Source organism: Rissa tridactyla, chromosome 12 (genome assembly GCF_028500815.1).
Source record: "Rissa tridactyla isolate bRisTri1 chromosome 12, bRisTri1.patW.cur.20221130, whole genome shotgun sequence".
Taxonomy (NCBI): Eukaryota; Metazoa; Chordata; class Aves; order Charadriiformes; family Laridae; genus Rissa; species Rissa tridactyla.
In genome coordinates this window covers 3,600,374-3,625,702 of record NC_071477.1, presented here as the reverse complement: position 1 = coordinate 3,625,702, position 25,329 = coordinate 3,600,374, and the positions used below count along the sequence as shown (strand labels likewise).

The following is a 25,329-nucleotide window of genomic DNA, read 5'->3' as shown; positions in this document are numbered from 1 at the left end:
GGTCCCTTCCAACCTGAACCATTCTATGAATATTGCTTTCCATGGTATTTCGTACATTTCTAGGTCATTGCCCTCCGTAAGCTGTCAGAACAGAGGGACAAAAGCTTCCCTCCAGAACCACCACATCCCTATTACTCAAAGTAATCCCAACTAAAAACTTTGCATCCAACACACAGAGCAGCCCTTAACACAGGACATCATGGCAAGAATCACTATCAGTGGAATCATACCAGTGCCATTACCCAACCCAAATGTCCACTTTTTTGGGTAAAAAAAATCAATAGTTACTTCTACAAGGCAGGCAGGATTTAGTCCTGCTGACCAAGAACATAATAAAAGATATTTTAAATTTACATAGAGCTCAGTGCAATCATGAATCATTTGGACAACTCACACAGCTGTTTGGCTAACAAAGGAAACCGGAATGTGGATGTGAAGCATCACCACCAGCCGGAGGATTCATCACAGGAACCTTGTTTCTTGCAGAGAAAAACTGCTTTAAAAGTTACCTTTTCTCCTGTGATAAGTGCCTTTGTAGACAAGCTAATAAGAAGCTCTGAGTACATAAATCTATTTACAACCACTTTAATTTCTGTGTTATAGTGCTCTTTAAATAAAGGAGGCAACCAACGTTGTCTTAAAACTGTTCCTAATTCAAATAAATTTAAAATCAGCATTTAGACTAGGAAACGCCAATGAAATAAAAAGATGAAACAGCTGGGTCTGGCTCTGGCATCAACGCTGGCAGCTTCCTTCCTCCCTCGTTACGGGCAGCGAAGAACATGCATGGCACCAGCACATCAGGACATAGTCACGCTGTTAATGTCAGTTACTCTCCTCCAACAAGACAATTTCATACTCATATACTACTTTCCCACTTTATTAATCACAAAGCAACCCATTTTGCATTTACTCTGTGATGCCAACCACACTAAGAACTAACTCACTTCATTCAAAAGGCCACATAGGCTATACCAATGCGCACGGGCTTAAAATTTACTGAAGTCTCCTGGAAAAGGGCTGAACACCATTCTGCTCCATATCTCTTTGCTTTATTATAATGCTCTTTAAAAGATGACACTGCAGTTCAAGTCGGGTACCACTCTACAGAACAATGAATAGTGTTCACCGAAATTGCCATTCCTGTGAAGTTCACAAAACACACATCAGGAAACTTAAAGATACAGTACTCCATACTGACCAAGATTCTGCTGGCATGAAAAATGAGAGAGGGCTCTACAACTAGAGGTCACCAAGCCATTACAATCAAACTCTAATATAATGGACATCAAAATGTTTCTTGATTTCTGTTTAAATCAGCGCTTGATGATAAGTCTTTCCTAACAGGGCTACTGAAATTTAATATTGCCAAAGTAAGGTGAGAACTGAATTACCTTGGTAGGCTGCTATTCTCCAAGAGGACCACTGTATCTTTAAATGTATCCTGGATTAAACAACAAAGGTTTTACCTACACTTGTTAAATTATTGCACAGATCATTACACTGATAAATACATTATGAACCCATGGAATGTTACACAGTCCGGCCTGGAAAATAAAGGCAGCAGCATTATCCTTGAGGTCTCAACCATGAGGGAGAGCTGCCCAAGCACTTCTTGAAATGCTATAATTATTAACAGGTTTCAAGACACAAATGAAACATTTTAAAATAACCCCTAATTCCTAGGATTAGGTTCCTGGTTCAGGAACACTCTCTAAGACTTTCCCTCTTTTGCGAGTGGCACTTAGTTTGAGTTTCTTGAAGTTTTTCTTATTTCAGACTACCTGTAGGAATCCAGCTGCTCCGTATTTTCCAAAGTTGAAGCCATATGAAGAAATAAACCAGTTTGAAACACTAGGAAATTTAAACCAAACACTGCAATGTCCAATCGTTGCAGTCGTCATTTCACCTTCAGCGCTTTCTCCTGGCAATTTACTTGTGCGACTTAAAATTGTTAATACCTGGTGTGGGACTGAAAGGAAAGCGGAGCCCTGTTCACCCACCGAACAGGTGAAGCACACTGTCACTAGAGCCTTGCCAATCCACACGCTCACGCAGATTCAACGGCCGTATCTTCACTTCGACAGGCGGCCTCAGCTCCAGCAGGCTGCACTCGATGCCCCTGAATACAGAGCTTGCCATCAGGCCAAAAAAAGAGGAATCAGGGAACGGAGGGGGGAAAACAAAAAGGTCAAATTCATAAACACTCGCTCCACGCATGCACCTTGATTGCATGCGTTCCACCAAACTGCAGAAACTTCCCAGTCATCTACTCTAAAAAAAATCCTAAAATCCAATACATCAGAGGCTTTGCAAAAGAAAATGCCCTCATTTCATCCTCTCCCCTGGAAGACACGGTAAAACGTTCCAATTCAGACAAGTCATAAAAAAATACTGATTTTCCTGTCAAACTGAGACCAGCTGGTATACTAGGTTTTGTGGCTGCAGTTACACTTTCTGCCATCATATTGGTTTTTAGTACCTTCCGTTAACACCTTTCTGGGAGTTGTAGCGTTTTGCTGCCTCTCTACAGAACTGCAAAAGGAGAGATGGCAACTGTTCTATCACTGCCTCCTCAACTGGAAGAAAAATCGTTAACCCAAAGCTTCTGCCTGAGTAGGGCCCTGGCTATTTAGTTTAATTTAGAACATAAAGTCTCAAGAGATACAAAAATAAAACCAGAAGAGCAAACAAATGGCTCGTGCCAATTGTAGCTTCAAGCGACATACAAATAAACCAGTTTTCTCCCAGGCAAGCCATACAGCTGAGGAGAACGTACACGTCACAATACACTTGATTGAATGGATTGAAATAAAGCTTATCCTGCTACGAGTTATTTCAGGAGGTTTATGAAAGAGAAACTGTAATAAATTTGTACACAGGAAGCTGGATCAGCTTCACGTCACTCCAGACAGACACCTGCAGTCAGAACGCGCAACCCATGGGATGCGTTTTGCTGTCACCGCGACTGCAACACTTCACGAAGACTAACCGATAGTCGAGGACTGGGCAGTGCCACCGCACAGACACCACACAGCACCGCCACCAAAGTACATGCATTACAGTTCCGTACTGGGCAGCAGACAAATGACAGGTAGGCAACAGAGGTGTATGCATAAAAATACAAAGTTACGTTTGACATGCAATTAAGCTATGACAAAGGTATATTAGGAACTGGAGAAAATGCAGAACAAAATCCTGGTTTTACAGTCAGGCTGTAAACGTCTGCCAACTGTACCAAAAGCAGCATCGTAAACCAAGATCTCTCATGATTTCGGCACTTCCAAAGCGTCGGCAACAACACCTTGGGTGCCTCGCATGGCTCAGCTTGGAGTAGTGCTTGGGTGGTGAGCAGCACCGCATCCTGCTGCACGAGATCAGAGACCACGCTGTCAGCAGAAGCAAGAGGGGAAAAAAAGAAATACCGACTCTATAGGACAGGGCTAGAGAAGACTAGAAAAATATTTTGCTCACCACCTGAAAGATCCTACTAATAGAAATACAGAATCAGGCTATAAATAGAGCTACTTCTACTTAGACTTAAGCCTTTATAAAATCTGCTACTTTTCAAGCAATTCATGATTTTCCTTCCTTTTTGACCTCTTGATATGACTATAAGCTCAAAAACCTCTGTGAAGAGAAAAAGAAATGAAGCATTACTTAAGGTAACTTTGACAACTTAGGTTGGTTGTTTGCTTGAACAAATATGTTTAAAAAGAAAAGGCTTTTTAGGTATGTATTAAGATTTACAGGGTCCACAGTAAAGAACTCCATGCTGGTAGTAAAGCAGACTACACAATGACATCAGGATTTGAAGTTTTCAAGCGAGCTGATTGTTTTCTGGCTGAGTGTACATTTACAACCCACCCCTAAAAATAAAACAGGATACGTAGGACACCTTTGTCATTAAAATCACAATTCTTCTGGAGAAGTTATGGTTTCTGTCATGCAAAGTAATTTGTTGGATCAAAACTGAGACATAAGTGAATCTTCTATTCCAGTCCTTAATGCTGACAAGGAGTTTCTAAAGTTTCCAAAATAGTGTTTCTTTAACAAGATCCAGGAAAAAAATGTAGAGAAATACATGACAGATACAGTTGGCCATATTAAAGATTAATTTGGAAAACATCTGCTTAATTTAAATTTACTATTAAATCCAGACATTTACTCATCTTGAAAAGGGCTTGCTGCCAGCCTCTCTCCTCAATGTTCTCATATTTTCCACCCATTTTTTCTTACTGGAATCTTTCTTATAAATTTGTTTCACTGCCAAGTTGCCAAACAGCTGTCCAAAAGGCCATAAGCAGCAGAAAGATTTCATTTTTATCAGAACAGATAAAGTAGATGCGTAGAAGGCAGCCAGACAGAGAAAAAGCAGACCATATAAAATACTCAAACTGGGGGAAGGGCGTAGGTAAGGAAGAACACCACAGCTTTGCATTTCGCCTGTGCGGGAGAGCTGCACTGGGCAAACCCTTCACCCACTGAGCAAGAAGGGCAAGAAGAGCCATTCTGGATGCCGCTTGATAGCTTGGGTCAAAACTATGAGTTTACACAAATAATTACCTAGCTCTAGATTCCTTAGTAATTCTAAGGGGAGAAAAGAAGTTTTAAAAGACTAAAAAAAAAAAAAAATCTCATGAAGTTTAAAAAAAAAAAAGCTCCAATAAAAAGTATCTTAAAGACCATCCTGAATTGCCAGACTTAATATGGTCAGAGCAATCCATAAAGCATGTGAACTAGATCTATTCAACTGCAGTTTGCTTATTTAATGGCCATCTTTTCAAGACACACCTTGTCCTTTGTTTGCATTAAACACCTCAGGTCATCTCAAATTACATGAGGACTGGATGAATACCTATTAACCTACACATGCAAGGTTGTGCCATGAAAGTGTGCTTGCACTGATTTTTTTTCCTTTGAATATTCATGTTAAGAAAATCGCTGTACCCTGTACACTGTCCTTCAATAGTGCAAGGAGAACATAGTTATCACTATTCTTTAAAAAAGGGAGAACCACCTTTATGTAATAAAAGATTCAAATGCTACTTTTTTTTTTCCCTAAACCAGGATAGAAGAAAGAAGAATGAATGGGAAGCACAAAAGTAACAGATCAGTAAGGTCAACCAAGATACTCCAGTTGCGTGTAAAACTTTCTCCCCTCAATCAGCCAGCATACCCCCCCTTTCCTAGCTGTACAAAACAGGGTTAACAGAGTTCTACCAGTTCTGGTTATCCCACCCATCATCAGCTGAAGACGCCTTTTTCGTTGCCTTAGGAGGTTTTTTGGTCTTGCTCTCCCCTCCTGTGTTTTCCCAGTTGGTCTCCCAATTTTCCCAACTGTCGCTGTTACTGTTCTTGTTGTTGGAGACTGTTCCTGAGCCCCACACGTCCCAGCTATCAGAGCTCTTCTTCTCTGTGGAATTGTCCACATAGGTCCAGCTCTCGCTGCTTGGAGATTTTTGAGCTTTTGGTGGATCTGAGTTGCCAAAGGTCTCCCAGAAGCTTTGATCTACAGCATTGTTCTGGTAGCCCTCCCCTCCACTGTTCTGGTAGCTGTCTCCCTCAGCTGGTCTTTTATGGGGGGGTGGAAAAAGGAAGGTAGAAATAAATTAGTTATGACAAACATAAAACTAAATGACCACGAACAAAGAAATCGATAATGCTACTGCCCTTTGCTTAAACAAAAGCTGAGGACAAAGGCAGAAGAACTAAATGCATTTCTCCAAATTGCATATGCTTATCTTTTAATTCACAGATTTTTGTTAACAGCCTTAAGCATTAATAGGCCCAAGGTGGGGGGTAGGGCAGATACGCATTTGGAAAAAAATGAAACAGAGAACAAAATAGTGCACCACACCTTGGCTTTAACAACTGTCATGAACAGTTAGACTGAATTCCTCCTGTATGTAATATCATTATTCTGTCTTTGCTAGTAGTCCTCTTGGAGGACTACTAGCAAGGACAGAATAATTTCTTCATATTTAAAAATTACCTGCCACTACTATACTGCAGAGGACATACAGGAGATAAAATTATGTGTTTAAAGAGACACAGAAAATAATAACAAAAAAAATACCTTTCGGAATTATCATCTGGTTTGCCAGAAAAAAAAGTGGTGACGTCTCGCCATCCCTTACTTCCAACTCCCTGAACCTAGAGAAAAAAAAGACACTCCATTCATCTGGACTGAACCAACACCTCTTCCAAGTCTAACAGCAAAAGCCACAACACATTCCTCCAATTGTTCTGATAAAGAGAAAACGTTTCATCGGAAAAGCTCGCTCACAACTATGAGTATTTTTGGTGGGAAGTTACGTGGTTGATGTAAAGAACATATATTTGACAGCATCGTGCTGCTGGAAGATGTGAAAAGTACGTCAAGTTCAGCTTTTTCACGGATCATTGTCAATAATAGCTTTTGAATTTTCTCCTAGACTTCCTTGAGAAAAATTCTGGAATTACTCCTTACATAAAATTAAACTTAATGACAGAACTGATGTTTTGATGTTACAATTCATGTAATTAGTATTTACATTTCTACTGTTCTAAAAAACTCCTTCCCCCTCATTTCATCACTGCCCATGTAAAAAGAGGCCAAAAGCTGAGTTCCAGAAGAAACATGACTGCTAGGAGAATCCCTCGGGGGTTATTATAATGGACTGGAATTGTAATAGAAACACAAATTCTGAAGTGACACCCATGGAAGCACTATTCTAAGTCACAGATACAGAGGATGAATCCCACAATTCAGACAAAGTTGCTAGGCTTAAACAGAACAGGTAACATCACTTAATTTATCCAAATATTCCCAACATCTAAGGCACTAAGCTGGTACATGATAGAGCTTGCAGTGCTGACCTTCACAGTGCTAGAAAGACAGATCCTCCGAGGTAACACTGTATAAGTTATCAAAATAGGTATTAGATTGTGCAGCACTTCTGTACTTAGCAGCTGTAGAGAGCACTTACCACATTACCAAGCAATGACAGCAAAAGAAGATAAAGAAAAAAGGTACAAGACATTAGTAAGTTTAACCATACAAATATAACGCAAGCTGTCTCCATATTCTCCAGCTGACATTTTCTTTTTGCATTTGGGACGCCGTCTGTCTTATAACTCTACACCATGCCCTTGGTTAAAACTGTTACATCAGGCCTGTATTGCTTTTTAACACCCCAAAAGAAGTACTGCATACTGAAAATTACACTCAAAATTTCTGTATTCAACACAAGCAGAGACTAAAGCTGTGTTGTGCTTTTGTTTCATTTTCACTACAAGCTTTTCATAAGAATATGGAGACTGGCTCACTGTTTGGCCTCCTGGAAGGCAGGCAGGCCACTTCATACCTTGCTGGCCCACTGTGACACCCCCATGGTGACCTCCTCAAATATTTTCCCCTCTTTCACCTACATGAATCAAAGTATCAGTAATTAGTCATAAAACTAAGTATTATTGAAACCTTAAGACAAGCTAAGTTGTGTGTAACAGCTAAAACCAAAAAGTGTAAAAAAGACCCAAAGTGAATCAAAATATACTTAAGTCAAAGCTACTAAAGTGAAGAAAATGACAAAGTCCATTGATGTCTAATGGAGTGAACCTCAGTCCTTTGAAGTTTGAGGAAGGCATCACTACACTAATAATGAGCATAAAAACACCAGTACAAAAAAAATGTGCAAACATGATATTTTATAAATATATTTTACTATATAAAAAGATTTTGTTTGGAAAGATTAAAAATCTATCGGATCCATTTTATTCTCTGTCTTTTATACATGCTTATTTAGATATTAAAAGGGCTTTGAACTTTGGTCAACCACAATAGAATTGCTGTCTTTCACCAATTAATAAGTGGCAGCTGTTCCAAAGCAGATGACTTTATGTAACCATGTATGTGCCAGGCAGTCATCACTAAATGCTTATTTCAGAAAGTAACACTTACTTAGAACTAACAGCGCAACATGCTAAGGGAAATAGACCTTTTCTCTTTCTTTTTTTTTTTTTTTTTTTTAAATAGAATGCAACCTGCCTCATTAAATTGTCCTACAAAATAAAATCAGCTCAAGAAAATGCACTCTAAAAATAACCCTGAAAATAATGCATCTAAGCACTCTGAAATACGTTGTGAATAATTCTAGGGAATAGGAAATCAATTAGAGTCTTCTCCTGTGATTTGAAATGCTATGTAAAGAACGTTGAATTAATAAAGGTAATGCAAGAGAAATTATTTTGTAATGTGATTAAACCACCCTTTTCAAACTGAAAATTAATCCATATCCCAAAGTAGTGGCACTGCTTCTCTTACGAGAGCAAAATTAGTCTGCTTTATCAAAACCAATGTATTTTGGGAAAAGGTACATCGGTAAGTAGAGCACCACGTTCTCAGAAAAGACTTCATCAAAATTTTGGAGCTGATCCAAAATTCCAGAAGCACAGAAGAAATGTATGCCAAATGGGAAAGGTGTACTTTTTTTTAACATGTGAAACAGGAAGGCAACATTTGACACTAGGGAGAATCTCTGACTAACATCTGTAGTATCAGCGACCACTAGTCACTTATGAGGACTGCCTTGCTTTTTTTTTTTATGCCCACTAGTTGAGTATCTGTATTTACTCAGGTCGGCATTTGTGCTTTCCTCCATCTGGTGTTGGAAGTGCCATTAGCCTCATGGTTTTGGTCACTAACAATGGTAAAGGGAAGATGAAAACCTGCTTCAAACTAGTTTCCTAGAAACACCACAATAACTAGAAAAGCCAATCAAAATGTTACTTTAGACCATGCTTTGCATATGAATGCATGCAAAACTTGCTTTTAGCTGACTACCAGAATATTCTGAACAAATACAAAATAAAGGTTGCAAGAACATGTTACTTCTGTTGATAAATTGGCTCCATTCATCTTAAACATATACTTTGCCCCAAATTCTATTGCCCCCAATGAGGCAGCAGATGAACTACAGTGGCTCAAAGCTGAACTAAAACAATGCTGGCCAATAGATGGGTAAAACACTATGAACTTATCACTCAAAGATACTACTAATAGGGTTTTTTTTTTGAGAACTTGTTTTTATATCGATTTATGGTGCATTTTCATCTTGTCTCATCTTCCATTATCGAAAGCATGAAATTTATAAAATAGTATCTAACGGGGAAGAATGTAACAGACTCTTGTGGACATGGGAAAGATTGCTGGAGGGAAATTACCCTCATTAACCTTTCTTTGGTGGCATACTAGCTTTGAGTTACTTGATGTTTCCCATTTGCTACTGTGTTAGTAATATGAAAAAACAGAAGGACACACCAACGAACTGGGCAGTTGTGGCAGGAGGAAACAAGCACTCCCTAAGTCAGCGTAACCACGTTCTGCAAGTAATTCACTAGTTTCCAAGTTACCTTTTCCTGTGCAGGTTTGAGAACATTTTCATTTAATGTCTGACCTAACTCTGACGCCTATTTAAAAGCAAAACAAAAGAAAGTCAGTTATATTTTCCTTTTTTTTTTTTAAAAAAAAAAAAAAAGAAAGAAAACAAAACCAAACACAGCCAACATCTTCTGCAGGCTAATTTTTCAGCAGTATCTCCAAAAACACGTGAAACCTTAAGCTTTGATTCATACAAGCAGGATGAGCTGAAAAGCACACACAGTACAGTGCTGCAGAAAACATTAAAAGAAAATAAATTAAAAACAGATGCACATGGCAATAGGCTGTTGGAGATGCCCAGAGCCCAAGCAAAGACTGACCTTGCACTGGAAGCAGAAGCAACGGTTCAACCAGCAACAGCCTGGAAGACAGGCACCTTGCTAATGCCTGCAGCTGAGTATTTGGAAGAACTGACCTCATCCACTCTTATTTTTCCTTACTAATGGAATTACTTGTAGATTTAGATCTTTCTGGCCAATTTTTCACCAATTCTTCTGTCTTGTAGTGCTGCTATTGTCATCTATTAATAACAGCCTGATTGTTTCTAAGAAATACACAAGAGGCCTAGCTGTGACAGAAGATTTTTGTAATCTTTTTTTACAGCTCCAGGTTTGAAGGGAGAGAAAACAACGAACTTCAGAAATCTATTGCAATCCAGAACAAGATGCACAAGGATATTGCACTTCAGAGGCATCTTACAAAAATGTAAGCCCAAAGCGTAAGTCACAAAATTACTTTTGTAAGATGATATTGACACGGACAGCAAGGTTTGCAAATGTTTCATGTGAAATCATTCCTTTCCTTACTTCCATTATAAGCTTTGATTGATTTAAACTTTTCTTCAGAATTGCCGTATTATACCAATTACCTTCTGAATTAGCCCAATTAATCCAAAAGGGCCAATGTGCTTGTGAGACAAACATTAGTCCTAAACGTTAGCAGAGACTAATGAGGTTTCATTTCCTAAGAGTTTATATCTTAGTGCTAACATTGGTTAGGGTGTGAGCCTTCATTCATGTTCTTCCTGGGGATGGAGCACCTGGAGCATCTTCCCTCCACAGATTCCCAGGTGTCTAAAAGGCCTTTCCCTTCACCAGAGCACTACTAGGATCTCCCCTCTACCCAACCACCAGCATCTCCAATACTTCTGCTCCTTACCAGCTCAAAGGTTATTTGAGAAGGCAAAGGCAAAAGGTAACCCCATTTGCACCTAGTAAGAAACGTAACTGCAAATCACATGAGGCTTGTTTCCATTTGAATTGAGGCTACAAAGTGCTTAAAAAAAACAAGAAAGGGGATTTTTCATCTTTAAAAAAATCCTTCAGAGTCTACTAAATCTGGCAGACTGTTTATGTTCATAAAGAGCGTAATGCAGTAAGACTAACAGTTCAGGTATGCTAAGTGAAGTCTTTGCTAGAATTCAGAAGAATTCTTATATTATCCCATTTACTCAACCACATAATTTTGGATACAATTGTGTTTCCATCTGAATCGCTTCCTCATCTTTACTACTGTTGACTTTAGGATAGCATCTTAACCACCATTACAAACACTAGATAACAGTGCATTATTAAAGAGTCTGCCTCCAAACAACATCCCAGGGTAGTTCTTGGTATACTGCATCCCTGGATCAGACATGCAAACAGAAATCCTGAAGTCATCTGTGTTTATGAAGAGCATGGACAAAAGTACAGTATGTTTTCTGAGAGTACAGACCTTGGATATCTCTATCCAATTTAACCTATTTTAAATAGGTTTGAAAAAACATTACTGTATGAAACACAAAACATCACTCTAAACAGGTCTGACTTGGTAAAAAAAAGAAAAGACAGCTCAAGAGCAAATGCACATATTGAGCACGAACAGTGACAAGGAGTCCATGCACAAGAATATACGGGAGGGCGTTACCGGCTCTGGCTGCTGCTTGTAGCCCCAAAACTTTACCCAGACAGCAAAAGAGAAAGAGCAAGGAAGGTAGAAGCAGCTTTTAGCAAAAAATTGGCAGCATTTTTTCAAGCAAGTTAAGTAGCATGAACCTTTACCAATTTTAACATCTACTGACAAGACAAACAGTGAATACGTTTGGTCACTGGAGAGCAAATGTACTTTTAAGCAATATATTACATCAAAAAGATGCTAAATCTGTTCTACAGAGCAAAAGATCAGATGTTTCAGGAACAAAATTTAAGCTTCAGTAACACAGCTTAGACTCTGGAGCACCATGTTGCTGTGGTTCTTGTCAGTAGGTATGATGAGCTTTTACACTTAATATTATATTTACATTTGCTAATAATACTAAAGGAAGAACAGTTTTCTAAAAGGGAAACTGCTGGAAGGAGTGAAAGAGCAAGAGTTGTAGAACACTTAGTTTTTCTTACATAAGCCAAGCAGCAAATACTTTAAAGCTTCTAAGTATCAGGTTCGGGTGCTTTAACAAGACATTTCTGTTGCAAAACATGCGCAAGGTTGGCTATTTGTAGTATTAACATCCTACTGCATACATCTGTTTGAACACCAACACCTGCAGTTCCACATCTGTTTTGAGCAATAGCACCCTACGCATACAAGAAAGCATGCCAGGCTAATACAAGACATAGTTCAAAGTAAAACTCTCTGTATCATATGTTAATACATGTAAGCCCTCTCTCACTCAGAACTTTGGTACATTAAGAATACTTTTTTTTTTTTTTTTTTTTTTTAAAAGACCACATTTTTACATCTGAATTTTAAACTTTTCCATGCAAACAGATCTTGCGTATGTCAGAGCTCTCTGTAATTCAGGTCTGACTGTCTCTGTTTTAACCCCAGCTTGAAAGAGGAAATGCTTTTGTAATTGCTAGTTTTTAAATAAAAAAGCAAATCAATTTAATAACAATATTAACCAGTTCACATTTGTAATATCTTATTAGGCTTTCGCAATGAAAAGATGGCTTGCATTATATTATATCACCAAGAAAACTACTTCAAGGTAAACCACGTTTAAGGTTCACAAAAATAAGAGTATTTTAAGTTTGCAAGCATGAATTAAAGCATTTCATTGTACTGTCTCTCCAATACGTGCAACAGTTATACAGAGCAGAGTACCACTGTTTACGTCTTGCTTAATTTGATCACTGCAGTTGATTGCAATTCCCATGGAAATAAAAGCTAGAATGTAAAAATTACTGTTCACCACGAAGGAAAAACATACTGGTCTGTTGATGATCAAGTCCTGCGAGAAGCAGGGAGTTGAAGACATGACGATCCTTATGGGTCCCTTCCAACTTGAGATAATCTATGATTCTAAGTCTAAATCAATCGATGCAGGCAAATACATGACATTTAAAGCCAATTACAGTCAATAAGACAGAGCTAAATCTATAATCACCTTTTGACTTGCTTGAGATCCAAATCTGGTAGCCTGTGAAAGAAGCAAATACATCCAAGTTTACTAGGAATAAAACCTTTGATTTTTAAATACACATATTAGAAATGATGCATGATCCTCTCAAAGATGAATGGATCTCTGACAGAATTTCAGTGCAACAATGAATTCCCATATCACCACCTCTGCCGTTCCAGATCACTCTGCAGAAGCATTGGTCTTTCTCAACTTACAACAAAGGGTAAGAAAGGGTCTTCAATATAGAGTAGACCTTAGTGAGCCAATGCAGATGAGTCGCAATATTTTTGCCTCATGATGTCACACAAAGTAAGAGGTAACTGCTACGTTCATGAAACTAAGCAAAACTGAAAAAAGTTGTAATGCATTATTTTCACTAAAATATTTAATCTCTTTCCATCATCATCTATGTAAAATATAATACATTTTTATTTCCTCTGGTTTTAGTCTACAGTTAGTCAAATCACTGTCACCTAAGTGTGCAAATTTGAAGAACACGCAAAGCGTGAAGACCATGCCTCAGTTTTTCCCAAAGCGTCCCCTCCGGGCACAATTTCTGCCCAACGAGATTTCTATTTAAACTTACAGAAAAATGCTGTAGTTACAGAGAAGTCAAATGACAGAAAAAATATAAAACCATCAGCAATTTGTAACTTGGTATTATATTCCCGTTGAAGAATGAAATTCGGCCTTATTTGGCGTAGACTGAAATTTCTGCTTTAGAAATAATTTTTTTTTGTTTCTCAAGGGAGTATAAAAATCGCAGTTAATTTCTTTCTTGATGTTTACATCCAGTGGATAAATTTACAAAAATGTCCATCCAGAAACATGAAAAATAGTTAGGGCAGAGATCTGCATTCATTGTGCATCTATTTCATATGCTATAGGCAAAGATACACAAAGAGCACAGTTTAGTTTGTCTTGGTAATACTTTTAAAGGTACATCTCTATTAGAACACTAACAGAATCTCTGAGTTTACAAGAATTACACTGAAATATATTTTGTTTACTTACACCCTCTTTAGCAGCCGAGGCAATCTTGCTTGCTCCAGTTGTAAAACTGCTCCATCCCTTTAAAGAAAGCAGAATGTCGTAAGCTATGTGTGAATAAGAGTGAATAACCAAGTGCTCACTATTACATGTCAAATTAAGTCAAAATGTTCTCCAGTACAGCTTGTCCTGTAGGCATAAGAATTACTTGCTAGTAAAAGCAAAAATTATAGTCTCCCACTTAACTGTAACATAGCAATGAACTTCCACTATTTGTATCAAAATGGCTGCGATATGAACAAACCCAAGTGCTTCAGGTGTTATTCTACTAAAAATGGCTACATGAAAAAAAAGAAATCCCTCCCCCAGTCAAGGCAAGTAAGAGAACAAAAAAAGACACTAAAACCTTAAAGATAAAAAAAATGTATCTTTAAAAGCAAAAGAAATAAACCACCACATATTTAGGTTGAGGGGACATTTTTAAAAAAAAAGCAGCAAAAAATATTTTTGCCTATACTTTTGAAGTCTCTTTATTAATTGTCCTTCTTGTTCTGTGCTGACACATTGAAAGATAATTATGTCACCAATAGCAAGAAAGGCAAAGTGATGTGTCTTATAGTTTTTATGCTAAGCAGAGCCTCAAGGGCCTCAAGACAAACCTAAACTGCAATTACATCTGTTCTTTACAGAATGAGTTGGATAGTGTAGTCGGTGTGAATTCTACAGAAAACATTCCTGATATATAACAGCAGAAAATAATGTCTATACATAAATGTAGTATGGGTGGGGAAAACCAATCATACGCACTGGAAGAAAAATTGGTTCCCTCACTAGGATGACTATGCACGCAAATATTCGGTCTCACTGTAATAAATGACTTAAAATTGTAGTATGTATCTGTGGTCACAAGAGGGCATTTTAATCATAAGTTTCAATGAGATCATGTATTCAAATAATGGTTGACAGTAACTTGGACAACACGGTGTCATCCCTCCTGTGTTGTCTTAACACATCTGCAGTACATTAGAGATGTGGTTTCTAATCTGAACTCTCTGGCCTATAATCTATGACACACCTAGAAAATATTCAGCAGACCTACGTTAAGCACCTTGTGGAACCACCTAGAATACAGTTCAAAGGCTCAGGCATTGCTTTTTTCTATTATGTTCTAGCGAAATTATTATATATTTTTTAAACCAAATAAACAATGGAACCTGGTGTAGATATTTAGACTGACGGGGCTCTACAGAAGACTACTGGCCACTCATCCTGGAAGAAAACCTTACTGTATTTCAAAGTGTCTCCAAATCCCAAATATTGTTCAACACTTTTACTTTGCAGCCTATCAAAGCACCAATATGTCCCTGACTGGCTCCGACTTTATTCCCATTTTCCTTCAACAATGCATCTTTCACTATCTCTGCTTTAATCGTGACAACTGTTCGACCATATGCTGTTATCTCTTCACACCCTGCCACAAATATTTCAAATGTTTCCATCACTGCTCAGGGCTTCTGGCACCCATGAACACACACATTTCAGTTGCTTTCCACTGAACATACCCAATATGGTTAATCTGTTTAGAGCATCACCAGCCTAACTGCTATTCCCAACAGGTAATAACTTTTTTTTACCTTCCAAACCTTGTTGAGTATTAGTTCTTAATCCACTGCTATATCCTCATTTCCTTATTTCTATGAACTGATACCAGACATAATTCCTAAGTTTTGCCAAAGCTTCTCCTTTCATCTTGCCTTTTCAAGTCCACCGGTATTTTCTTCCCTTTTTGAGAATAAAAACAATACTCTACATCTTCCTGTATCTAATTGCAGTCTATGGTTTCTCTTCTCTGTTTATATTCCCATAACAGGGGAAAAAATAGAGGAAAATAGTAATTCAGGTCACAGCAAGCTTCAAGCATTTCCTTACCGAGTACAATGAAGACATAGCATTATTCAGGAAGTCATCCTCTTTTTTCGGAGGGTTTACTGTGTTTCCAAACCCCACATAGCGATTCTCTTGGCCACTACCATAAGAAAATGAATAAACAGTAACTGTATTAGCATGCATTCGTTAAAACCGTAGAACAAAAACTGAAAAGCCTGCAAGAATGACAATCATTTAACAGACTTTAAAATACACCTGGAAAAGAGTCCTAAAGCACCTAGCACCCAAAATACAAAGCCACTTACTTCATAAAGACATAACACCAAAAAGGATACATTGGTGAATCCTTGCAAATTAAAGTGTCCCCTACGCAAGCTAATGTGGTCTTAATGACCCTCTGGGTTTAACAGATCACTGATATCAGAAGTCTAAGTAAAATCCTAATAAAGCAATACATGGAAGTGAGAAAAGGAAAGAAGAGAGAAAACAATGTTATCTTTATAAATACCACAGTTTAACTAAAATCACTTTAAGGTACTATATACACTAAAAAATCCCTAATCTGTAGCCCACCACACTAACATTTTGAGTTACAAACATTTTTGTTACGTAATTGCATTAAGAGGCACTTTCCTTCATCTTACCCTTTATCATATGTTATCAAAATATTTTTAATAGCAAACAAGATGTCACTGTTAACTAGTAAATCAGGATCACAGTTGTGTAGCTGTAGTAAAACAGCCTGGTCTGTGTTATGCTAGAGGGTCAGGCACTCAAAAAGTTAATAAATATTGCATTACCCTTGGTAGGAGCTGACATCATCATTTAACCAGTCTTCAAAAGCCTTGTCAGAAGAGGCAGTTGCAGCCTGAGATTGTCCAGCAGAACTACTGAAATGAAAGATTTAAGAATCAAACTCCGTAAAGCAAAAACCACTAGCTCAGCAGCGTAGCTTGACATATATCATCATAGTTCAGGTGCAAAATTGATTATTTCTTTTGTCTGTCAAGTAGGGAACTCTAATGCAACCACTAAAAGCCACTGGAGTATTTAATGAATAAAGCAACAGTAGACACACACACAGACAGTGCTACTCAGGCTCCAGCTAGCCCCTGAACTTGCTGGATGATGGCCAAGCATGAAGCGCTTGTTCGCTTGATTTACAATTGCTTTTTCAGTTAACTTGATTCTTTAGTGCAAAGAATAACAAACACTGCATGCCAAAGCAGAAAAACAAAACTGCTGCGGTCCAGCTTTGATGCTCCCATTAGTAATTAGCCCCATAAGGAAAAAGTCTGTTTCTTCTTCCTGTGCATTCAGTCACGAACTGGAAGAGCACTGCAGTTAAGGCAAGGCTGTGACACACGCTGTGTGACTGACACAATGACTAGTCTCAGGTGCATTACAAGTCAAGATAAAAACAGCGTGGCTCATCCTCTGCTCTTGCTTACTTGTCTCTGCCATGGTTTAAGATTCAGGTGGAGGAGGTGGGAATTATTACAGAAATTAAAGCCCTGCTACCTCACATTCCTTAACTTCAGCAAAAGAAATGCTTGCTCAGACAACGCCATAAACAGTATAAAACCAGCAGACATTTATACATTGGGTTTTGATCCTGCTGCTGCTACATCAACATGAACATCCCATTAGGTAACAAGACTACATACCGATGAGTGGAAGAGAAAGATGTTTTAGGCTGAGGTGGGGTCCAGTTCCTGGCAGGAGAAGTTTCAATGGACCACTCCTTGCCTTCAGCTACTGTAGCTACCTAGGAGTAGTAGGAGAATAATCAGAATGCTAGGTCAAAGTTTTCATACAAGTCATACGCTGGTCCTGTTGAATGCTGGCTTTGTTTCAGGCAACTGATTTTAGGCAACTTCTTCAAACAGGCAAATTTAGTTTGAAGAAGAAAAACTAAATTAAAGAGATGTAAGCACTAAACACAGAATAACGGAGGAACAGAAAGAGGTGGATTTATACTCTAGCATAGTGTGGATGAAACATATACACAGAATTTAAGTGTTGTCTCTGCCTCCTTCGAACAAAGGACCTGAACTTCATCTCTTCACCCCATACCGCTCCTCCAATCCAAGTCACAACTTCAGCAAGTTAATATAAAATTTCTGAAGGCCTTGCCACAGAAAACTGCACACAAAAAACTTCAAAGCTGCAGGGATATCCCAGTGAGCGCAGAATGTACCTTCTTACCACCTCCATGGCACGGTCAGCATAAAAATACAGTACCCTTTCAAATCTCTAAGTTCACGAGTTCAAGTTGTTTGTCATTTCATTTTTGGAAATTCCAAACCTCCAGGAAATGATAATGCCATTACAATTACTAATTTATTTGTTTATAGGCCTGCCAGTATTTGGCAAATTAATTTGCCATTTTATTACTACCTACACAAAAGATTTACCGACAATCACTTTGGATAAAACAGTATTGCTGAAGTAATAAACTGTCTACTGTGGACTGGGACAGCTCCACTGAGTCACTGGTTGCAACAAATTGCAGCAATGAAAATCGGAGCCGCCTCAGCTAAATGCAGAAAAGAAAGTTTCTAAAGAAAACTCTTAGAAGAGCTGGGAAGAAGCACTCTAAGACTTACACCTTTCAAGAACCACTGCAGAGGTTCAAAGGCTTGCTACCTTCCCTCCCCCTACTTCAAAAACAAGTGCTTACAAAGTACTTTGATATTTTCAGATAGCAGGGGATGAGAAGACAGACACAACTGAACTTACCTGATCTCTAAAAAGAGCTGCAGCTTTGCTGTTGTACTTCTCTTGCATTGACCAGCAGGGATCGTAGTCATCTTGAGATTCCAAGAACTCTCGAAATTTGCTATTACCTCCAGCCTTCATTTTCTCCAGCTCAATATCCTTCCATTTGTCCATAGTTACAGAACGCACAAAACTGAAAAGCAGTTTTAAAAAAAAAAAAAATTAAAATCACAGCTTGTTATGATTTCCTGCTATATCAGCAGGGACGCACACACAAAAAAAGAAGCTTATTGCAACCTATCTCGAAGGTTGGGAGTATAAACATGTTAGAGAAGACTCTCCAAGTATAGAAAGATGGATCATCATAAGAAGGGGGTCAAATCCTCATTGAAATAAGCTAAAATCATGCCACTTATTGACACTTAAAGGAGGCAGTCAATAGAATGCAAGTGATGGAAAAAGCTGCTTTCTTCAAGTCCAGAAATTAACCTAACCCACAATATAAAAGACACTTTTCCCATACTTCTTTACACTGCAATTTTCTTTCCCTGTCTATTTTCACAGTTACACTTAAATGACCTGCAAGGACACCTCCTGTCCCACTCCATGCATCTGCTCATAATGACCACCAGGTACTGACAGCTCAACTGTTTAAAATAGCCTACTCCTTGACCTCATCCCATGGCATTAACGACTGCAGTTAGCATCTCAACTCTGCTTTGAGCCATAAATTCTTGATACTGCTCATTAAACTATATTAAAAACAAACAAACAACCCAAACAGTGCCCTATTGTTAAATACAAGGTCACTGGGGCAAAAAAAGTGAGACATCATCCTCAAGGAAACTTTTAAAACTTGTATCTCGACCGATTTCTTCCTTCTTGTCCCTAAAGAAATACCCTTCACCATATCCTCATCTCAGTAATTTCATTTTTAGTTTCATGTAACATATGGAATAGTTCCAAACGCTCATTTCCTATGCAATTTCTACTCACTAATGAGCTTCAAATCACCCATTGAAAAGCAAAGCACATACTTTTGAACGGCCTCCTTGCTCTGGTGATTTTCCTCCTGGACTTTCTCTCCCTTTCTCATTTAATAACTATCCCATGCTCTGCCTCTATTATATATACACACACTGTGAGTCTCCAGAACATGTAACAGTTAGTATTCCACGGATGCCCATCTCAGTTGAGCATGTTTCTTGGAAAAAACAAAAACTATAATTTATATTACAAAAAAAAATATCTCCTGAACAGAATAAAACTGTTTTATACACTTGCATACACTACAGAAACATTCTGTAAGCATACTGTGACTTTTTTTGCTCAACTCTCAAGCTGCTCTAGCACTACTTAATTTTTAATCAATACAGATTATACAAGATTAAAAGAATAGAGTAGTGCAGTACTACCAAACACCACCACACAACCTCAAGATGTAGCTAGAGACACTGCTTTCTAGAACTGGGCATAACATAGCTGCACTGGTGCAGCACACGCCCCAACTAATTACAGACAAGACACAGAGAGTAAAGCTCACTTTGGAGGGGAGCAAGAAGCAAAACTGCCAGTGAAACGTTGGAATTGAGACATTCTATACCCTTCCAAAACAATACATTCTGTTCACAGCCATAATGCAACCTGAGGTAACCAACTCAGTCCATCGTCTGCTTGAAAGGCTGACCTGAGGTGAACTCCCAAGCCTCGGTGTTTTCCTGAGCACTCAAGACAGATCCAAATTCCATAGGTCACACTCACCCACTGGGGGTTAAACGCACCACATTCAAAACAGACCTGCGAGAGAAAAACAATTATCTCTAACACTCAGCCATCACTTGTCTGTGTGAAGTTTTCACAGTACAGCTTAAAAAGTCAAATCATGAAAACGTTACATGCAGAAAATAATTTCAGAAGGGAGAGTTTTTAGTGTTTGGAAACACCTTCCCTGACAGCGTAAGCTTCCTTCAAATATTTATTTATGCTGCATGGAAAGAAATACTCATTAACTTGCCTGACTTGGATTATAAAAATTACTGTACCGAGCACCAAAAACCAGTGAGGAAATACGGATGAGCAAACTGAACTAATGTGCAAAGAATTCAACTTGATTTCATTTCCATATTACCTTGAAGGAGAAGAAAATAACCACACTGAATTCTTGAGGTTTCCTTGGCAAAATAAAGATGCAACATTTTAAGTTTGGAACATTTATTCAGTCATACTATAGTTTGGCAGTAAATGATAGCAGATCTAAACAGAAGTTTTTCTTAAAAATAGGTTTATTGCACTGTGTGATACAGTGCAACAACTTATGTTTTTATGACTGGAATCACTATTCAAGGTTTAATGCATTGATATAAATAAAAATGAACATGTCCATGGGCTATCACATTTCAGGTAGCATATAATCAAGCTACTTCAAATAGACCATTTTAATTAAGCTGTGCCCAAGACATCACTCGTTCAACAGACTCCAGGGGTTACAGCATTATCATCATGAGAACTTCTGAAAGACTTGTGCCAAATATGCAGCAAGGTATTACAATACATATACGAATAATAGTTACTGGAACGAACATAAGTAAGATATCTAAATTTATATGTTACCATTAGTTAGCCATACTAGTGCTATAAAGACAATAGCTGTAGTAGACTGCAATATACATCTGGAGTAGGTAAAAACAAAATTAAATTCTACAAAATTAATCTAAAGAAGATTATAATTTTCTCACATTGTTCTCATCTTGTGCTCGGACTTCCTTGAGAACTTTCCTTGTTCTTGGACTTGCCATGATTCTATAAAGGGAGAAAAACAAAAAACCTAAGTCATATTCAAGGATTTCGTATTGGTAAGCTGTTCAGTACCTTACAAGCACACCTCTATGAAAAAGAGCTTGCAGTCTAAATCACTGAATCACAATCAATTGCAGGGGGAAAACAAAACACCATAAAACCCTCAACCTTACTCTTCCATTTACTTTGTACATTTTGGGGGATTTAGTCATCTTAATTCATTCATTGGAAAGGTGTAATTCAACCATAGCTGAAAAGGGGGTGGGGAGTCATAAACATGGAAACTCTTCTATGGCGTGTTTTATCAAAACAGACTCTTATTGATGCTGCTCCCAGACCCACCCGTGACCCTTCTGAAAGCGCTTTATAATCATGTATGATTACACGGGATCACATGCATAGGACTAAACAGTCCTAAGCAAAAAATTGCAGAAGCTCTTACACTAGATAGAGAGTGTCAAACACATTGCTAAAAGAGCACTTCACTAGAAGATACAAAAAAATCGTGATTTTTCAGAAGTATTGAGCTTGCTCATCAATTGAATTCTAAGAAAATAAGGCAATTATTGGGACCTTTTACACAAAATAGAATTCTAATTCCAGCAGTCATGTCTCACTGGCAAACCACATCATCTTACTCTAATTTTTACAAACTACGAAATGCAGCAGCAGGGAGCAGTGTCAAGCTACAGATAAAATTCACATTAAGGAAGAAAAAATGTGACTCACACGCAGTACACAGCCTGGAAAAACTGAAAGTACACAAGACACTCATGATTAAAAGAAATACAGTGCAGAGTGCAGCAGAAGACTGCAATTTAGGTAGAAAAATGAATTCACATGTCCAACTACTTTAGTAGTACAATATTTAAATTAAATTTAAACAAATAACATCTCTTCTTCCTTTCTACTTGCAGTCCATCCTTTCATTTCTACTCCAGAAAACCAGCTTCTAAGACACAAAAGTCACCAGGCTGACCAGAAACCACACCAACTACTAAATGTCAAGTTTACTGGTCAGTCAAGATACAAAGCAAAAAAATAGCAGGTTGATGTCTTCATCAAATACTGGTCTGAGAGGCAGAAATGCCTTTATGCAAGTCTTTGATAGTTTAAAGACTTACGACTGTTTAGTCAAATAGCACAGTGAACAAGTGTCAATAGAATTAACAATCTTGCAATAATTTTAGAAGGCAAATGATTAGGTGTTACATACAATTGCCGCAACCCAGTAGGGGATGAAGAGAGAACATATCTTAAATTAGAAAAGGAAGGCTATTTTAAAAAGAAAAATGCTACAGGTAAGAAAAGATTAAATTTGTATGAATGTGACGTCAATTTCTTAGGCATCTCTAAAGCCGAACAGCCTTCCTGTGAACCGCAACCACAGCGGTACAATAAATACACTTATACGCACCACTAACTAAGACAACATGATTCAGAAAGAAATAACCTCAATATTGCACCTACGTATTATCACTGTTAAAAGCAGAAGTGATTTGTGGCAGAACTCACTGTCTTTTATCTAAAGCACTTATTCCTTGGTAAACATCCTGTTGACAAGCACTTAATTCTGTGTAATTTAAGGGACAGTGTCTTCACTGACATTTAGAATATGCTACCTTTCAATCTTAATTAATTTGTATTAGACAAAAACAGATAAGTTGTGAAAAAAAAGTGGTTTAGACTGAAAAGGTTACTGCAATTATTGGTGAGTAAAACCTTCCAGCCATTCTGCATCAAATTAAAACCAAACAGAATTATTTTTATCAATAATCAAATGGAAATTGTGTAACTTTCAGAAAAGGGAAACAAAAGTGTGCCAAGGGTCCCCTTGTATAATGAAACACTTTCTGCAATAGCATTCCAGTAACAACATTTTGGATGTGTTCCTGTGCAACCTGCTCTAAGGTGACCCTGCTCTGGCAGGCCGGTTGGACTAGATGATCTCCAGAGGTCCCTTCCAACCCTATGGTTCTATGATTCTATGATTTAATTTTATATAACTTACTCATGCACATGTGAGGACAGAGATAGCACTACACATAAAACATGTTTGCTCATATCCTAGACAGACACCATAAACACATTTACACAAATCGAAGTCCACATCTTCAATTCCACTATTTGTCACTTGCAAGATAAGGAAAAATTCTCCTTCTGCAGTACAGAAATTAAGTAAATAACTTAGCAGTAATAGCTACACAGACAATTGTGCATACTTCAGGCCCTCCTTTTCAATGTTTTTGTTATATTCTCTTTGCATGCCAACTCTCCTTCCTTGGGGCTGTATTTCCCCAGCGACTTCTTGTACATTACCAAGAGGTTCCAAGGTCCCTCTCTTTGGCTTGCCCTTACTGCTATCCTTCCTCTGCCATTTTTTCCTCCTTTTTCCCAAGCTGTTAAAGCAGGTTTTCATTCGGAATAACAAACAGAGGCAGACTATATGCAAAGGCCTTCCAGCCTCAGTGGCAAACAATCATTGCTGGAGCTGAACAGGAAAGCTTTTTCCCATTCCAATTCCAGGTGAGCCAGGAATTTTCTATAAAGCAGAAAGAGACATCCGTCCCACAACAGCCAATATCCACACCATGTCAGCATTTACATACAATACAAATTTCAGATCTCCAACTCCACGCTGACAGAGGAAGCAATACCCTTTGGGTCTGCCATTAACTGATTTATTTATTTTTTTTATAAAAACTTTTTAAAAGAAAAGACTTTGGCCAACAGCAATCTGAACACATGCCCAGTCCAGAAGCACCAACTTCCCTGACCAAACCACATCTGTGTGATGGGAAGGCAGAGCTTCATCCACACCGTTTCATCTAAGAAAAGGAGGAGGTAACTCAGGCCACCAGCTTCTCACCTTTCTCTTCCTCACCAAATCACTTGGAAATAAAGGAAAAGGGGACAAGGAAAAAGAGTCACACTCTAAGCTTATTAATAGGTAATGTCTTTAGAGGTGCCTAGTCTATTTTCAACTGTATTTGCCCAGAAAGTTGTAAGCTATGAAATTTTCATTGTTTACCATGCAGAAGCTGAGCTGACTGGACACAGTGCTGTGCCACTGTGCTGTTTCAGAAGTAAATAATGAAAAACAACTGTGCAGACACCTTAAATAAACATGCATTGTTCTGACCTGATGGACACGAGCAGTAAAGAAAACGTTTAGTTTAGGAATAAGTTTTCATTGAACAATATAAATACTTTGGACTAAGGGTTCCAAAGTGGAAACAGACAGCTTCACAGAGACCAATCTCACGCTTTTATTTCCTAATCTGTTTCCAAAGCAAAAACTAGACATGCACCATAGGAGTTTCCATGTTAGAAATTTTTAACTTGCTACAATCAAGCAAAAAAGGCAGAAGCGGCACAAGGCACTTGAAAGTGGAAATGAGCTGTAATAGGACTTTGCTCCCCCGATGTAGCAGCAAATTCACACAGCCAGCCTGTGAGGAGCTGTGCAACTCAGTGTATGACGATGAAGCGGGTGACGTGGTCTGTGTGGTATCATGGTCCTGAAGGCTCCCTGTGGGTCTTCCCAGGGCAGAAAGGCCACAGAGGCCTCGACAGCTGAAAAAAACACTGTGAACCAAATGTGATCCCGTCTCCGTGAAGCAGACTAAGTTCACTTTCAAATACCTATCACAGACTGTTGCATACTTTTAAAGCCGTGCAGTTTTGCGTACACAGAGGCGCAGCCGCCTTACCCTGAGCTCCAGAGGGGATGAGGAGGGCGATTTCTTCAGGCACACCTGCGGCGTCCGGACACAAGCCGAGTCCTGGAGGCCTCCCTCAGAACATGGCCCGATTCCCGGTCAGTGCACCGGTCTCTCCTTTCTAGAAAAAAATAAAAATAAAAATAATAATAAAGAGATAAAATGGGAGGAGGGGGACAGGCGACAGTGAGAAGTTCAGGCCTCCGCCACGCCAGCTGGGCACCTTCCCTCAGGGAACCGTACTGTGTGACAGGCCAAGAGAGAAGAACCGGGGCTGGGTCTGACAAGGAAGGGACGAACCGCCCCGAAAGAAGGGAGACAAGAAGGGGGAGGAAGATGAAGGGAACCGGTAACGCACCGGCCGTCCCTGACGCGGCAGCGCCGGTCCCGCCCGGCGCCTCACGGCGCAG

The 25,329-nt window shown here is 38.7% G+C and overlaps 1 protein-coding gene across 5 annotated transcripts; it reads right to left on the bottom strand.

Moving 5' to 3' along the window:
• Positions 1 to 1,030: 1,030 nt before the first annotated feature.
• Positions 1,031 to 25,042, bottom strand: ARFGAP1 (ADP ribosylation factor GTPase activating protein 1). 5 transcript variants are annotated; one of them, XM_054218442.1, is made up of 13 exons: positions 24,911 to 25,042; positions 21,137 to 21,200; positions 20,089 to 20,198; positions 18,423 to 18,594; positions 17,348 to 17,448; positions 16,481 to 16,570; positions 15,723 to 15,819; positions 13,818 to 13,874; positions 12,789 to 12,821; positions 9,394 to 9,450; positions 7,350 to 7,409; positions 6,080 to 6,156; positions 1,031 to 5,574 (listed from the first exon to the last, which is right to left on the bottom strand). In XM_054218442.1, exons 2-13 carry the CDS (start codon positions 21,194 to 21,196, stop codon positions 5,220 to 5,222), a joined length of 1,269 nt encoding a protein of 422 aa, XP_054074417.1. In that variant the 5' UTR covers positions 21,197 to 21,200; positions 24,911 to 25,042; the 3' UTR covers positions 1,031 to 5,219. The 5 variants fall into 5 exon arrangements, with proteins under 5 accessions (XP_054074417.1, XP_054074418.1, XP_054074419.1 ...); XM_054218443.1 differs by having other exon boundaries at positions 16,481 to 16,567; XM_054218444.1 differs by lacking the exon at positions 7,350 to 7,409.
• Positions 25,043 to 25,329: the final 287 nt, after the last annotated feature.

What these genes read in the sequence shown, in the direction of transcription:
- ARFGAP1 (XM_054218442.1), bottom strand. Translation starts at nt 21,196, where the DNA reads ATGGCAAGTCCAAGAACAAGGAAAGTTCTCAAGGAAGTCCGAGCACAA. An exon ending in CAGCTCTTTTTAGAGATCAG is followed by an intron (nt 17,449 to 18,422) that starts GTAAGTTCAGTT and finishes TACTACTCCTAG; the next exon opens with GTAGCTACAGTAGCTGAAGG. An exon ending in TGTCACAGTGGGCCAGCAAG is followed by an intron (nt 6,157 to 7,349) that starts GTATGAAGTGGC and finishes TTTTTTCTCTAG; the next exon opens with GTTCAGGGAGTTGGAAGTAA.